The sequence below is a fragment of the Saimiri boliviensis genome, chromosome 10 (genome assembly GCF_048565385.1).
Source record: "Saimiri boliviensis isolate mSaiBol1 chromosome 10, mSaiBol1.pri, whole genome shotgun sequence".
Lineage (NCBI taxonomy): Eukaryota > Metazoa > Chordata > Mammalia > Primates > Cebidae > Saimiri > Saimiri boliviensis.
In genome coordinates, this window is record NC_133458.1 from 39550588 (window position 1) to 39568082 (window position 17495).

Here is a 17495-nt window from a genome sequence, read left to right on the forward strand (position 1 = left end):
GACTGTGCTTGCTTTAGTGCAGAGTGGTCCCTCACCTTTTTGGCACCAGGGACCAGTTTTGTGTAAGACAGTTTTTCCACTGACTGGGGGTAGGGGATGTTTTGGGATGAAACTGTTCCACCTCAGATCGTCCGGAGTTAGTTGATTCTCATCAAGAGCACGCAGATCTCTCACATGGGCAGTTCACAGAAGGGTTCATACTCCTGTGAGAATCTAATGTCACCACTGATCTAACAGGAGGTAGAGCTCAGGTGGTGATGCTTGCTCGCCTGCCACTCACCTCCTACTCTGTGGCTCAGTTCCTAACAGGCCACAGACTAGTGCCAGTCTGCTGCCCGGGGGTGTGGGACCCCTGCTATAGTGGATACTGCAGCCAATTGCACTCATGGAAGTTAACACCTATTGGTTCTAAGGGCCTATAGCAGCAATAGATAGTAATATGGTGGGGGGTGGGGATGAGGTATAAAGGTTGAACTAGTATTACAAGTTGGGAGACTGTCACGAAGACCCTATTTAGCACATATAGCTCCTATCCCAAAATACATCTTGGGAATGGGTATCTTGTCAGGCTTGACCCTCCAAACAACTGCCGAAAAATTCCAACTGGGAGTTAGGATGGTAAAACATAATCAGGGGAACACAAAATGGGTACCAATACAGCCAGTACAGTTGTCAGCCCCATAGCAATTAGTAGTACTGAAGCAATACTACTTGTGGGTAGGGGTTAGGGGCATGATAAAAATCACAGAAACTGCTAAGGAATTAGCCCAGGTAGACATTATAAGGTCAGTAGTACACAGCCCATACAGTAACACTGTATGGCTTGTGCAGAAGCCTGACGGGATATGGGAAGTAACAATACGTTACCAAAAATTAAAATATCACTTCCCATCTGATGAAAATAGGACAGATGCTTGGCCTGTAATATTTTCTTACCAATTTAGCCAAAGCCACCTTCAGCATCTCCATTGCCCCAAAGTCAAGACCAATTTGCATTCACCTAGAAAGGAGAACAATGGATCTTTACCATCTCACCCCAAGGATATTTACATAGCCCCACTATCTGTCAGAGTCTAGTAACCACAGACCTCAATCAATGGATTACCCTGGAGAGGGTACCTGTTTTCCATTAAATTAATGATAACGTGCTAACTAAGTCTTTTTCCAGCTTACAAACTGCAGCCCCACCTTTGGATTAGTAATGGAGGTTGCTAGTCCCCACCTTTCCCTCTCAGGTGGCAAGCAGCGTATGGGCAGCACAGACAGTTAAGGGTCTAGGCTTATGTTATCCTGTTGGGTAAGACTAAAGTTGTTCTTTCTGCCATTATAGATAAGGTGTAGGCCTACTCAGGTCCTACCACACCAAAGCAGTTGCAGACCTTCTTAAGCCTTATAGGGTATTGGTGTCCTTTTATTCCCGACTTGGCCCAACTCCTCAGGCCCCTATACCACTTAGTCAAGATGGGGGCCCACTGGAGCTGATCCACAGAGACAACCTTTTGAATTGGACATAGCCAGTTACCCTGAGGGGTGTGCCATTAAGGTTCTAGTCCCAGCCATGGAAGGGGGCTGAAGCTAAATATAGCGTCCCTTACGACAAGTGGGCAACATGACAAAGGGGCTCCCAGTACTGATATGCACCTGCTATCCCAAAGCAGGTTAGTAAAGGATACCTTTCGGAAACCAAATTCTGGCCAAATAGCAGACATACCTGCAAGATTAGCCTCCAAACAAGAGGAGCACATCAACTAATAGCTCCTTAAGCACAGAGTTCCATTTGGTACTCAGCCCTTCACCTGTTTGACAACTGAAGGACAGTCTTGGTGGAGGCTACTAAGCCTGGTTTAATCAACTTCAAAGTGCCTAGAAAAACCTTCAATACAGTATGATTTCTATTATGTTTGTTATTCTCTTTTTTATAGTTTGTATTGCTGCCACAGCATTTGGCCGCACATACTGTGTCTCCACCTACCTGGCCCCCAAAAATCACATACACAAAAAAAATTATAAAAATGTGAGGGTCATTCAGGAATATGCTGAGGTGGAATGTATGGCAGATGCACTTGACAGCAATAACTCAAGCATACCCTAAGAGCGGCTGAATGGTCTAAAAAGAATGCTTGTTCCGGCTTCCAAGCTAAGGAATCCAAGAGTGGCCAACCCAAAGATTCACCCCTTATCCACTAAGGACGTCTGAACCCCTGGCCCATTCCTTGGAATACAGGCTGTACAGGGGATTAGAGACCCTTTGTTTTGGGGTAAGTGGAGGTTGCTAGGTGGAGGTTGCTAGGTGAAGTTTGCTAGGTAGAAATGACAAAGTAAAAATGCTATGTAAGGCTGGGCATGGTGGCTCATGCTTGTAATTCCAGCACTTTGGGAGGCTGAGGCAGGCGGATCACCTGAGGTCTGGAGTTCAAGAACAGCCTGATCAACATGATAAAACTCCATCTCTACTGAAAATACAAAATTAGTAAGCATGGTGGCATGCACCTGTAATACCAGCTACTTGGGAGGCTGCGGCAGGAAAATTGCTTGAACCTGGAAGGCGGAGGTTGCAGTGAGCCAAGATTGTACCATTGCACTCCAACCTGAGCAACAAGAGTGAACCTAGGTCTCAAAAAAAAAAAAAATGCTATGTAACGTAATTGTTTTTTACAAACGGTATCAATTTTCCTGTCTAGCCTGTCATTCCTGGACTGCCCTGTATGTAAGTTCTCAAACTCTGTGTCTCATTTGTTGGTTCTGGGTCTCTCCTTCAACCTCTTAACCACAGTGCCATCCCTATTGGAGTCAGTAGGGGTCTAGCACAACAAAAGTCAGCTGCTACTCTTATTGCTGATTCTTTGAAGGTAGTAGATTTTATCCTCTGGTTGTTTTTAAGATTTTCTGTTGCGGTTGGTCCTTTTTTTTTTTAAATCAGCTTTGCTGTGGTATCCCTAGACATAGTGGGGTTTTGTTTTTGTCCCACTTATAGTTCACAGGAATTCTTAAATCTGTTGTTTGATGTATTTCATTAGTTTGGGAAATTTTTCAGGCAGTATGTCTTAAGATACTGGTTTTTAGCTGGGTGTGATGAGTCATACCTGTAATCCCAGCACTTTGGGAGGCCGAGGCTGGTGGATCACAAGGTCAAGAGATCAAGACATCCTGACCAACATAGTGAAACCCTGTCTCTACTAAAAATTAAAAAATTATCTGGGCATGGTGGCACATGCCTGTAGTCTCAGCTACTCAGGAGGCTGAGGCAAGGAGAATCTTTTGAACCCCAGAGGTGGAGGTTGCAGTGAGCCAAGATCTCGCCACTGTATTCCAGCCTGGCGACAGAACGCCATCTCAAAAAAAAAGATACTGCTTTTTCTTCATTTTCTCTCTCCTCTAAATTGACATTTAGACCATTATACCTATACCCACTTGTTTCTTAACACTCTTTCTTTCTTTATCTTCTTCATATTTCACACTGGGTATTTTCCTTTGGTCTATCTTCCAGGCCATTAATTCTCTTCTGTAACTAATCTACTATTAAACTCATCTATTAACTTTTTTATTTTATCAGTCTTGTTTCTTAGTTCTACAATTTCTGATTGCTTCTTTTTTCTCTAAAGTTTAGGTCTTTAATTAATTTTTCCTTCTATTTTTCTTTAACAGTAATCACATTTATTCTAAAGCATGTTTTTAATAACATCTATAGGTCTTTTTTGTTTGTTTGCTTGTCACTTAGCTCTGTCTCCTAGAATGCTTGGTAACTTTTGGTTGAATGCTGGATATTATATGAAACTTTGGTACAGGTCTGTTTGCTTCCAGAAAATATTTAATGTACTTCTGACTGATAGAATAAGGGCAGATCACCTCAGTTTAATCAGGGATTAAGATGGTTCAAGGCTGGATTTCAGGATCAGTTTATTTCTTGTATTTTCCACAGTCCCAGTTCAAACTTGGGGATCTCTCATCTATCAGGCTTCCTCAAACTCTCCCTTTGAGGATCATGAAGCCAGCTTTTATTTCCTCAGCTGTTTATGGGAATGCTGAAAGCCCTCTTAGCATCTAGTTTCAGCTTGGTCTTCTTCAGCCCCTGAAAATACTTTGAAGGCAGTAGTCCAATAGAAGATCACTTCTTTGCAGGGTCACCTTTGTTATTCCTTTTTTCCAGATTCTTGATTCTTGAAGTTCTCAGTGCCTTGGTAGACCTGAACTCCAGTTTTAGTGTTGGAGTTCCCCTTCCCCTTAAGAAGGCCTAAAGGTACTGCTTTCTGCTAATGCTACACAGGAATTGGCAGATGTCTAAGGGAAAAAGTGGAAGAGAATATAAGACTCAATTCAACAAATGTTGCTTTTCTCTCCAGGAGCTTGACTTCTTCTACTTGGTTCTTCTACTGTGTCTCCAAGCATATTTGTATTTTATCAGCTTTTACAGTCTTTTTCAGTGGGAGATTTGATCTAACAAAACTTTTCTGATAGCTGGAAATGGATATCTAATTCCTAGCATTTTATCATGGTCAAAATGTCCTTTATCATAGTTGTTTCATTAATCTCTCAAGTATAAACTGAGTGTTTTAAGCAGAAAATACTGGACTGTATATAAAATATGACATGAAGACCAACCGTTTTACCCTCAGTACAGATAAATGACAAATACATCGTGAAAATATATTATTTTTGGTCAGACTGAGCTTTGCTTTCTGCTTTTCTTTGAATGCCCTCTAGTGGAAATTTTATTGAAACAAAGAAACTAGAAATTGAGACTAACAAAAAAGGTTCTATATCATCCAGAAATAAATTTTAATTATGGTTAGATAATATACATAAACTTTATTCTTTTTAACTATTTTTAAAAGTTCTATTGAAATACAACTTCAACCCCCACAGATCATACATAACAGGAAAAAAAAAAAAGAAAACTCAGGCAACAATCCCCGATGAACACAAATGCAAAATTTCTCAACAAAACACTTGAAAATTGCATTTGACAAAAAAATAAAAAGATGATCTGCTATGATTAAATGGGATGCATCCAAAGAATGTGAAGATGAATCAATAAACACAAATAATTGTAACACATCATTTTCAGCAAATAAATAAGAAAAATCATATAATCGTATCAGTAGATGCTGAAAAAAATAATAATATTCCTTCATGATGAAAACTCAACAAAACAAGTACAGAAGGAACATATCTCAGCTCAATCAGGGCTAAATATGACAAACCCACAGTGAACATCATAATCAATGGAGAAAACTTAAAATTTCTTTCTCTGTGATCTGGAACAAGTGTGGCTACTTTTCCTACCTTTATTTATCATAATACTTGAAGTCCTACCTAGAGCAATTAGGCAGGAGAATGCAATAAAAGGCATCCAAATTGGAACAAAGGAAGTTAAACTGTGTCTCTGTTTGCAGGAAACATGATCTTGTATATGTAGAGAAAGAACTCTGTAAGATGCCACAAAAAAATTTACTAGAAATAATAAATTTAGTAAAGTTGCAAGATATAATATCAATATACAAAATGAGTAACATCCATAGGCCAACAGTGAAACTTCTCAGAAAAAATTAAGAAAGCTATTTCAAAACAGTAGCTAAAAAAAGAATACCTAAGGATAAACTTAACCAAAAGGGCAAAAGATAAATATATATGAAATGAAAACTATAAAACCTCGATGAAGGATAGTAAAGCAGACATTTACACAAGTAAATGGAAAGATATCCCATGTCCTTGCACTAGAAAGAATATTAATGAAATATTTATATCACCCAATGTGATCTACAGAATCAATGTAATCCATGTTAAATTGCAAATGGAAATAAAATAAAATAAAAATCATAAAATTTTTCATGGAAATGTAAAATACCTCAGATAGATAAAAGAATATTGAACAAAAAGGAAAAAGCTGGAGATACCACACTACCTGATTTCAAAATATGCTACAAATCTATAGTAACCAAAACCACATGGCAGTGGCAAAAAATGTGGAGGGTGGTAGGGAGAACAGACAGACATAGACAAATGACAGACAAATATAGACAAATGCAATGGAATAGAAAATTCAGAAATAAATTCATGCAGTTACAGTCAACTCATTTTTGCCAAAGGTACTAAGAGCACACATTCTATGAGGACAATCACTTGAATAAACTGTGCTCGGAAAGTTCAACACCCACATGTAGAAAAATATGTCTAGACTGTTACCTTACCACAAACAAAAATTAACTCAAAATAAAAATTTAAATGTATGACCCAAAACTATGAAATTACTAGAGAAGAAAACACAGGAAAAAATGGTTCCTGAAATTAATTAGGATAAGGAACTTTCAAATAGACATCAAAAACACAAGCAACAAAAGCAAAAATAGACAAATGGATAAACCTTATAGCTTCTGCAAAACAGAGAAAGCAATAAATAGAAAGAGGAAGATTATTGATTTATAGTTTTCTTTCCTTACAATGGCACTCTCTGCTTTTGATAGAAGAGTAATTTGTGCTTCATAGAATTATTTGAGAAACATCTTCTCCTTTTCAGTTTACTGATGAGTTTGTTTAGAATTGGTGGTGTTTTTCATTAACTGTTTGGTAGAATTTACCAGTGAAGCCATCTGGCTGCTTGTTTTCTTTGTGGAAAATTTAATTTAATTTATAATTACTAATTAAGATTTTTAAAAAATAAATCTAGGTCTATTCAGTTTATTTCTTTTTGACTGAGCTGTGATAGTTTGTGTATTTTGAGAAATTTATCCATTTCATCTAAGTTGTCTAATTTATTGGCATAAATTTGTTTATAATACTTCCTCATACTTCTAAAATCTGGATAATCTGTACTGAGGTTACTTCTCTTTTTCCTGATACTGGTAAGTTGTTTCTTCTCTCTTTTTTTCTTAGTCTAGCTATAGGTTTGTAAATGTTATTGGTTTTCTTATCATAAGGATCTGAAAAGAGTAAGGAGTTAGCAAGATGAAGGTCTGAGGAAAGGGAAGAACACTTTCACAGTTCCTGCAAAGGGGAGAACTTGGCATTTTCAAAGAGAATAAACTGTTAAGTGACCAAGAATGGAAGCATGGAGAGCAGTTATGAGGGTATGGCGATAATAGAAGTCAGAGTAAGATGATGTTGGCTTGGACCACTGCAGTGGCTAATGAGGTGATGAGAAGTGATCAGAAGCAGATTATGAAGATAGGGCTAATAGGACCTGCTGATGACTTGTACTTGGAATGACAGAGAAGAGTCATGAATTATGCCTAGTCTTAAGCCTGAGTAATGTGGTTATTGGTGCCTTCATGAAATAGGGAAAACTGAGAGGAGCAGATTTGGGTTATTACAGGGGTAAGTGCAGTGGAGATGACACATCAAGAGTTCAGATTTAGACGTAATGAAGAATTTGAATTCGAATGGTTAATTCAAATAATTTGTTGTTGTCACGTGTGTGTATGTGGGGTTTTTTTGTGTTTGTTGTTGTTGTTGTTGTTTTTGAGACAGTGTTTCACTCTGGTTGCCCAGGCTGCAGTGCAGTAGCATGATCTTGGCTCACTGAAGTCTTGACCTCCCAGGCTTAGGCAATTCTCCCACCTCCGGAGTAGCTGGGATCATAAGTGTGCATGACAACACTCAGCTAATTTTTGTTGTTGTTGTTGTATTCTAAGTAGAGACAGGTTTTCATCTGTAGCCCAGGCTGGTCTTGAACTCTCAGACTCAAGCAGTCCGCTCTCTTCAGCCTCCCGAGTACTAAGATTACAGGCATGAGCTACCACACGTGGCCAGTTGCATATATTTTTTTTGTATTTGCTTAAGTTATCTAGGAAATTCAATCTTTACCTCATAAAGATTGTCGCTGGGCGCAGTGGCTCAAGCCTGTAATCCCAGCACTTTGGGAGGCCAAGGCGGGTGGATCACGAGGTCGAGAGATCAAGACCATCCTTGTCAACATGGTGAAACCCCGTCTCTACTAAAAATACAAAAAATTAGCTGGGCATGGTGGCACGTGCCTGTAATCCCAGCTACTCAGGAGGCTGAGGCAGGAGAATTGCTTGAACCCAGGAGGCGGAGGTTGTAGTGAGCCGAGATCGCGCCACTGCACTCCAGCCTGGGTAACAAGAGCAAAACTCCGTCTTAAAAAAAAAAAAAAAAAAAAAAAAAAAGATTGTCTGTCTAATGAAGCCACTATGTAAGGATACTCAAAATAGAGGAGGCAATGTTGTACGACTACCTTAGCATATAATTTCACATAAAACATTCAAATTATAATATACCACAAAGTAGATGAAACAGAGATATACGTATTGCTTTGTGCTAATAAGGACATTGGTGTGAAGTTATCAGATTCAGGGTATCCCTTATACTAACAACCTTACAGAGAAATAGTCTATTTGTAGGTAGTATATGTAATGTGAATAACCAATATAAACTTTCTTGGTAAGATCAAAACATAGAACTCTGAAATCATTTCTTTTTCTTTTCCAAAGTTCTTTGTGTGTAAATCAAATATATTTCGGTGACTCACGAAAATTGGGCTCAGAATGTCAGACCTCCTTTAAAACAGACCATGATGTTAACTTTCAGCCCAAGTAGAGCAGATAAAATGGGGTCTCCTTGGAATAGGCCCACAAGCTGACTAACTTTCAGGAGTAGAAGGATTCAATCTCTAATTCTGGGAAATGATAAGCTACAGAGAAACCACTATACTCTCCCAGAAAGTACTCTTTAAGAGAGTATTAAGCTGGTTAATCTATTCGACTTATCTCTTTTCTGATTATATATAGTAAGTGTCCAAGTTAGAATAAAAAGTTTTTTAATTTACATTTTTGTTTCAGCAATCCTCTAAATAAAATGTAATAAGCATTTGTTTTAGCAAATCCTTTGAGGCCAGAGGCCTTATTTGGATCATTCATTACTATATTCCTAGCATAAGCATAGTGTGGGTACTCTGATAGTTTTCTAGATGAATACATGTATTAGTGAACTTCATAGTAGAAAGCATGGCTTATTTCATGATTGTTTTAATACATTTCTTCACTAGAGGGTGCTGTGTAAGCATTCAGCACTTTAAAAGTGTTACCTCTTTCACTTGTAGTTATTTGTAGGAAAATTGGATTTTTAAATCACCTGATTTAGCAAAAGCTTTCATTTGTTTTTGTTTTCAAAGCAGTACTGGTGGTATTGTGTATGGTTAAATTAATGAAAATGACAGATTAATGGCAGCATTAACACCTATTTTTTTTTCCTCCTCCTTAGGAGACTTATGACCCCAATCATGTATGCTGCTCGAGATGGTCACACCCAGGTTGTTGCTCTCCTTGTTGCTAGTGGAGCAGAAGTTAATACCCAGGATGAGAATGGTTACACTGTGAGAAACATTTTTAAAATGTTTCTTTTTGTTTCTGAGACACTGATACCACATTAGTATTATCACTAATCTACAAAAAAGAGTTTTAAGAAGTAATAATTACAAAAGGGCTGGGATATAATTGCTATCTGTTGAAAAAAATCAACAGTTGAAATAGAAGGCCAGGCGTGCTGGCTCATGCCTGTAATCCCTGCACTTTGGGAGCAAAGGCAAGTGGATCACCTGAGGTCAGGAGTTCGAGAGCAGCCTGGCCAACATGGTAAAAACCCCATTTCTACTAAAAATACAAAAAATTAGCCAGGCGTGGTGGTGCGTACCTGTAATCTCAGCTACTCAGGAGGCCAAGCCAAGAGAATCACTTGAAGCCGGGGGGCAGAGGTTGCAGTGAGCCAAGATCGTACCACTGCACTTCAGCCTGGGCAATAAGAACGCAACTCCGTCTCAAAAAATAAAAAAAGAAATAAATAGGAATAAGGAATAAGGAATTAACTAACTCTCTTAGTCCTTAATCTTGACCAAAAAAAAAAAAAAAAAAAAAAAGTAACTCAGCAAAATTTGGGCTCTGAAATACACATAAGAATTCTTTTTTGTAGAAAACCCTTCAGTGATTAGCAAATAAATCATTTTATTCCATAACATCAGTTAATTGTATAAAATACTGCCTTTAAAAAAATCAATGAGCTTTGCAGTCAGCTTTGCAATTACAGCTTTGGAAATATGTTTACATTATACTGTGAAATGAAGAGATTGCATCATTCCATTAATTAACTATGTTCACTTTTTTATTGTGCCATAAATACTGTTGAAAACTTTTCCTATCTGTCTCATATACACTCTTTCTCTTTAAACAATCTTCTTTTCTCCCCAACTTACAGGCTTTAACGTGGGCAGCACGTCAGGGTCATAAAAGTATAGTTTTGAAGTTGCTTGAACTTGGAGCTAATAAAATGCTACAAACCAAAGATGGAAAGCTGCCCAGTGAGATTGCAAAAAGAAACAAACATCATGAGGTATCCTTCTGCATATATTAAACTTTTGCATTTTTTGTTAGAATTTACAAGTGTAATTATAGTGTATCTGGCAATTATTAAATTGTTTATATATGTGTATTTCCTCCAGCCAGGTAATGAAAACTATTTTTCTAGAGGATCATCTTCTAAAGAAGATGCACTTATAATACACTAATTTAAAAGCTCTATAAAAGAGTAATAAAATCTTATTCTGGCCCCAGGAATAAAATTATAATATGCTATTTAAACCTTTTTAACTGGTCCGGAATTTTAAAAGTTATTTAGTGAAAGCTAGCAAAATGCCAGAGTTTGAACATGTAACCAAAACATTCTTTTGTAAGTTTAATTAATATATTAAGCAATTTAAAAATTAAATTATTTAAGCAGCATTCACTCTTATATGTGTGACAGGGCATACAATAAAGTGATAATATAGCTGGATGTATAATTGTCATTCAGATGTTAAACTCAATAATGGATACTTGCCATACATTAAGTTACTTTATCAATATGAACTTCTGGTCTGAAGATTAAAGCCTTAGCCACAAGTCTGTAATGTCTAAGCAAGGACCAAATATAGTACAATTATAAAACTAAGTTATTTAAGTTTAAGAGTTTGTAACACTGAATTCCTGAATTTGAAAACACATAAAATTCCAAAGATTCTGTCATGTAATCATCAGACCAAGCCACTTTTACTGCATGTAAAGTAACTTCCTCTAACCTTTTAAGCAACCTGATAAACATGCCTATCATTTTCCAAATGTTATTTTAATATTTTCAAAGAACCAAGAATGGGCTGCCCTTGGGGAAAGAGGATCTAGGATCCAGTTGGTGCAGCTTATGGCTTGTCCCTATGTGTACAGTTCTTAAATTATTCTTTTTATTTTTAAAAAATTATTCTTTAAATAGAATATAGGCATATGGCTTAAAAGGAAACCTTAAAAGGCACAAAAGGATTTGTTTCATTTTAAATTTAAAAAAAAAAAAACTGTATCAGCATCAAATAATTAAACATTTCTTTGAATATCGTAAAAAAAAATTTTTTTCAAAATTATTATAAGGTAAATGGTAATCACTAAAGCCCTGTAGAACTTGAAAAAGGAATTTACCGTTTTTCTTCTAAGCTTTGAAAATTCAAAAACTTAAATTTATTTTATAACATTGTTAAATTTAGAGTAGATGACACCAAACTTGAAATAAGAAGTTTATAAACATCAAAGGTTATTTTGAGTCATAAATCATTTATTGAAATGAGATTTGATCTTGCATTTTGACTGATTACATGATATAACCTTGACTTTCTAATAAGTTAGATTTTAAAACTAAGAAATTTCACCATATCTTTTTGAGGTATTCAGTTAGGATTTGTATATATTTAGTTATGCTTATTATTCTCTTTCTATTTAGCAATGTTTTTAACGTACTACCTTAATATTTAATCTGAGTCACTTATCCAAATGGAATTTTTAGTTTTGCTTTATACCTTACCAAAGATATTAATTACTCTCTTCCTTTAATCTTTACTATTTTTAATTAGATGTACTTTTTTGCTTTTCTTACTATTATTATAGGTCAAGGAAGAATTTACTTGATATCCCACTTAGCCTGATTTGTTACACATTGTATATATATATCAAAATATATGTACCCCGAAAATATGTACAGCTGTCATGTATCAATTTTTTTTTTTAAGTTGCCATCAGGGTAAATTGTGAAACTTCTGTCCCTCTTACTTGCTAAAATTTTCATTCTGGATATGAGATAATCATATGGTTTCTTTTAAGTGTAAGTTATATTGTACCAATGTTAATTATATTTTAATGTTGTTAACTTTTTTCAGATCTTCAACTTACTTTCTTTTACTTTAAATCCATTGGAAGGAAAACTTCAACAGCTAACTAAGGAAGAAACTATTTGTAAAATATTAACAACAGATTCTGATAGAGAAAATGACCACATTTTTAGGTAATATAACATGTTTTAGTTCAACAGAATACCTATAAGTTAAAAATATGTATATTTTGCTGTAGTAAATGTGGTGACTTATAATATCTGATATTTTAAATGTTTATGAGCGTTTTTAGATATCTGGGTTTTTAGTATACTCCACAATTTTAGAAAATGTTTTTTCATTTTTATGTACTAACTCTAATAAAAACTTTAAATGTAAACTTTAAGTACATTAAAATATTAACAATAAAACTTATTTTTAAAAGGTTCTGAAATTATATTAGTGTTCAAACAGTATTATGCCTTGTTTTCTAATTATTTTTAGTACGTTTCTAATTTTATAAGCTAAAATTAAAAATACACTTTTCCCCCTGGAACACTGCTGTTCAGTACATGGCCAAAAATAATTCTCCCCTTACCCCATTTCAAGTTATTTACATTTTATTTATTGCAATAAAGAGGTGGTTTGTTTTTCGTTTTTTTGCTTTTTGTGGGTTTTGTTTGTTTGTTTGTTTGTTTTTGCCTCAAACACCTGGGCTCAAGCAGTTCTTCCACCTCAATCTCCCAAGTAGCTGGGACTATAGGTGCATGCCACTGTGCCAAGCTGAGGAGATTTTTATGTGCAGAAATTTCACGAGAAGTACATACTGGCATGTATTTTCATTTTGGGGAAAGATAAGCTACATTCCTCATATATCTTCAGTCACAAAACTTCAATCATTCCTTTGATATAGCATAGGTCTGGTGTGCAGATTGCAAATATATTCTACATTAATTCGTTCTTATTCTTACTCATATTCTCTTGCAATATAAATATATATTTATTGCTTGTGCATTTATAGTCTATTCTAAAATTGACATTGCTATAAATGTGTATAGTTCATATGCAGAATTTGGAGATCTGGAAGTATTTTTACATGGTCTTGGACTTGAACATATGACAGATTTATTAAAGGTAAGATCTTATATAACCTACAGTGAGTTATGCATATATGTTTATTTGTCGGTTAATATAACATTAGATATTAATTCATAAACATGTCTATGAATAACTGCCAATTTACTTTCCTCCATAATTTTTAGTACATTCTGATTTTAAATTTGTAATAAACACTTCAAAAATGTATTATTCTAGAAATTTACATAAATTGGAATCCGAAATTAAACAGTTCTTACCCACTATCTAACCTTCATATATACCTGAGCCCTTAGATACAAATCTGTCTTTGCTCATCTTTAGTAGAATATAGGAAGAGCATGATTTTAAACCAGACACACCTGGTATCAGATTCTTGGTGTAATGTTTAATCATTGAAATATGTGACTTAAATATCTCATTTTCTTCATAGGGATAATAATACCTAGTATAGGGTTGTCATGAAGGTTAAATCAGATCACATGCCAAGCAATGTCTCGGTGCTTTAAGTATACATTCTGGGGTTTGAGTCCATGACAGTTATCACCTAAGTGGGGATGCTGCAGTAAAGCACTATTTAAGATAGACACTTCTTGGGAGTATGCACATGCTGTTAAAATATTTCAAAGTTGAGCTTCATTGCATAATCTTGAAATTTCTCCCTATGTTGAGAAATGATGAGTAAAAAATACATGATGGTTTAATGTGATACAATCAGAAATTTAAAATACTAATAAAACATTTCTGTCCAATTTTATAGAACTGCTTTTTTTAAATGTAAACAAATATGAATGGTAATCATTTTATTTAAATCTGGAAAACTAGCTATGTTTATCCTTTTTAGGTGAGTATAGTTGTTATGATACTCATTACTATCTACTCAATAGTATTGTTCTATATCTACATATCCTGTCCCCTCTAGAAAGTTGGAATTTGCTTGAGAATGAAGCATGAACTAACTTATGAATACTTCACTACTTTCCCTTCTACTATTTTAATTGTATGGAAAGGTGGCCATTTTTTTTTTTTTTCCTTTTTTGCAGGAAAGGGATATAACTTTAAGACAGCTTTTGACCATGAGGGAAGATGAATTTACAAAAGTTAGTATCCGTTTCAAAAATTCCCAATATATTTTTGATGCTTTTTAAATTGTGGATCCTTTTCTTTTCTCTGTTTAAAATGCTTTGTTTAAAATGATTATGATAACCATATCTAAAATTTTGTGTTAGTATGTTAGTATTAAGTTACTTTAAGAACATGTGAAGACTTACAGTTTGGGTTTTGTTTTGTTTTGTTTTAGATTGTTATGATGTCTAAGCGAAAACTGATCCTTCAGTTTCAAATGTGAAATAGATTTGTAATATAGAGCACTTAGCAATAAGAGATCGTCCTTTATGTATATGGGTATTAACACATGTCTTTCAAGACTTGCATTTGGTTCTCAAAACTATTAAGACCTCTTATTTTGCCATCTTGTATTATCTCATAACATATAGCTGCAGGATCTGTTAGAGATACCTTGATAAATAGGATATGTAAAAAGCAGGGATCTGGCTTCAAGATCCCATTGGAAACTTAAAATTTTTAATATCACTAAAAATCAATAAGCATACTACAAAGCTAAATCCAGTATAGAAAATTTAGTTTAACACTAAAGGTAGAAGACAAAGATGGGGCTTAATTCTCATTTATCACTGATAATATTTTAAATAAAAAGTTGAAGGAAAATTTGTTTCACTGTGTTTTTTTGAAATAGTACATATTCAGTTCTAGTAATTTGTTATGGGAGTCCATCATAATTGTTATGTATTGCAAAAAATTGACTATAGTTATTATATATAATATCTAAATATTTTAATGCTGTAACTAACATCAATCACAGTTACAAGAAAGCCATATATTTTTTAGAAATGTGTTATTTTTCCAATATATGTCTATTTTTTTAAGATGTGAATTCCTCAAGAAAACATCTGTAGTGATTTTGAGTTTTACATTATTCAAGTGTAACTAACTTACTGTACCTTAAAATTATTTCTGCTCAGAATGGATTTGCCAGTAAAGACCAGCAGAAAATTCTAGCTGCTCTTAAAGAACTAGAGGTAGAAGAGATACAGTTTGGAGAGTTGTCTGAAGAGGCAAAGCTGGAAATCAGGTAAAATTAACTTAGTCATTTATATTAACAGTGTTAAGAACCAACTGTTCTTTTTTAGTTTAATTTTCATAATGTCTGAATCATTTTACTTGATACCATCATTTTCCCAGGATAATAAATTTTTGAATATACCATGTTCTAGAATTGGATGTGCTTTGTAAAGTTAATTTTTATAAAGCCATTTACCAAGAAGCAAAATAATGTGTCTTCCTGTTAACTCACATAGAAATATTTTTGTTTTATTTTTTCATTGCAATTGAACTTCAAAAACAATCCCATGCTTTTTATAGTATACATTTTACTCTAAAAAATCATTTTAGAATTTAAATTGAAAATTCAAAGTAGTAATATTTTCACTTAGGGCAATAAGAAAACATTTATCTTGTAGCTCAGTTCCATTTTCAGCCTTACTGTATGAGAAATTATGGTACCAGTATGTAAGCTTCATTTCCAGTATTATAAACTTGTCAAGCAGTGGTTATTAATAATCCAAAATCTATTTTGAAAATAATGATATTTGATTTTATTAACATATTATAGAGCAATAAATGATTTTTTTAATTTTTGAAATATAGATTGTTGAAGTATTTCAAAGATTTACAGAGGGAAGTTCCATACACTGTTTAACTAGCTTTGCACAATATTAGTATCTTTTATAACTGTAGGACAGAATCAAGTTAGAAAATTTACATTGGTACAACCCACAGAGCTTACTTGTGAGTTATGCACTCATTTGTGTGTGTGTGTGTGTATGTGTGTGTGTGTGTGTGTGTGTATATAATTTTATCACATTTGTAGTCTCATGCAACTACTTCCATATTCAAGGTACTTAACACAGGGCTCCCTCATACTACCCCTTTATGGCCACATCTGTCCTTCTTCCCATCCCAACCCCTAGCAACCAATAATTTGTTCTCCATCTTTTTAATGATGTTATTTCATGAATATTGTAGAAATGGAATCTTACAGTATATCTCCTTTTGAGGTTAACTTTTTTCAGTCATCCTAATTTTCTTGAGGATCATCAAAGTCGTTGCATGTATCAGTACAATAGTTAATGCCTTTATATTGCTGAGTAGTATCCTGTGGTATGTGTTTACCACAGTTTGTTTAATCATTTGTCCATTGAAGAACATTTGAGTAGATTTTAGTTTTTAGCTATTCCAAATAAAACTACTATGAACATTCATCTACAAGATTCTGTTAGAAAATATATTTCCTTTCTCTGGGATAAATGCTAAAGAGCATTTTTAGAGCATATTTAGTGTATTTTAAAACTGCCCAACTGTTTTCCAGAACGGCAAGATTATTTTATATTTCCAGCAACAGTATATGAGTAATCCAGTTTGCTCTCCATCCTCACCAGCATTTGGTGTTAGCATGATTATTTTTTGGCCACTTCTGATAGGTATATAGTAATAGCTTGCTGTGTTTTTATTTGCCCTTACTAATGGCTGATGTCAAACAGCCTTTTACTTATTTGTCATCTTTGTACTTTTTGTGTTGAAATGTCTAACAGTATCTTTTGCCCATTTTATGTTGGATTAATGGTTTTTTAATGTTGAGTTTTGGGAGTTACCTACATTCAAATCTTTTGTTGGATATGTGATTTGTAAATATACTTTCCCACTGTAATTTTTCTTTTCATCCTCTTAATGGGGTCTTTCACAGGGCAAAAACTTTTATTTTGGTGAGATCTAAGTTATCAAATTTTCCCTTTACAGAATATTACTTTTGGTGTATTTTTAGTACCAAGTTAAAGAACAGTTTAACAAACTAGGTGTCAAAGATTTTCCCCTATACTTTTTTCCTAGAAGTTTTATAGTTTTACATTTAAGTCCATGATGCATTTTGAGTTCATTTTTGTAAAGGTATGTGGTTTAGGCTGAGGTTCATTTCTTTTTGCCTAGGGGTGGCTAATTGTTCTAGCACTATTTATTGAAAACACTGTTCTCCTCCATTAATTGCTTTTGATTATTTGTCAAAAATTAATTGGGCATATTTGTGTGGGTATAATCTGGGTTCTCTATTTTGGGTTTTTTATGTGTCTATCCCTCTGCAAGTACCACATGTGTTGATAACTCTGTGTGGTAAGCCTAAAGAGCAAAAAGAGTGATTCCTCTCATTTTGTTCTCT

The 17495-nt window shown here is 34.5% G+C and overlaps 1 protein-coding gene across 3 annotated transcripts in view; it reads left to right on the forward strand.

Moving 5' to 3' along the window:
* The window catches only part of ASZ1 (ankyrin repeat, SAM and basic leucine zipper domain containing 1), a 60382-nt gene that overhangs the window by 26497 nt on the left and 16390 nt on the right, over nucleotides 1-17495 (forward strand). For 2 of the 3 annotated variants that reach the window (XM_003921053.3, XM_003921054.4), the window contains exons 5-10: nucleotides 9217-9328; nucleotides 10204-10338; nucleotides 12182-12306; nucleotides 13171-13246; nucleotides 14251-14307; nucleotides 15250-15359. In XM_003921053.3, the coding sequence (XP_003921102.1) occupies nucleotides 9217-9328; nucleotides 10204-10338; nucleotides 12182-12306; nucleotides 13171-13246; nucleotides 14251-14307; nucleotides 15250-15359 (615 nt within the window). The remainder of the gene's footprint in view (nucleotides 1-9216; nucleotides 9329-10203; nucleotides 10339-12181; nucleotides 12307-13170; nucleotides 13247-14250; nucleotides 14308-15249; nucleotides 15360-17495) is intronic. The other variant, XM_010343848.3, reaches the window with a different exon arrangement.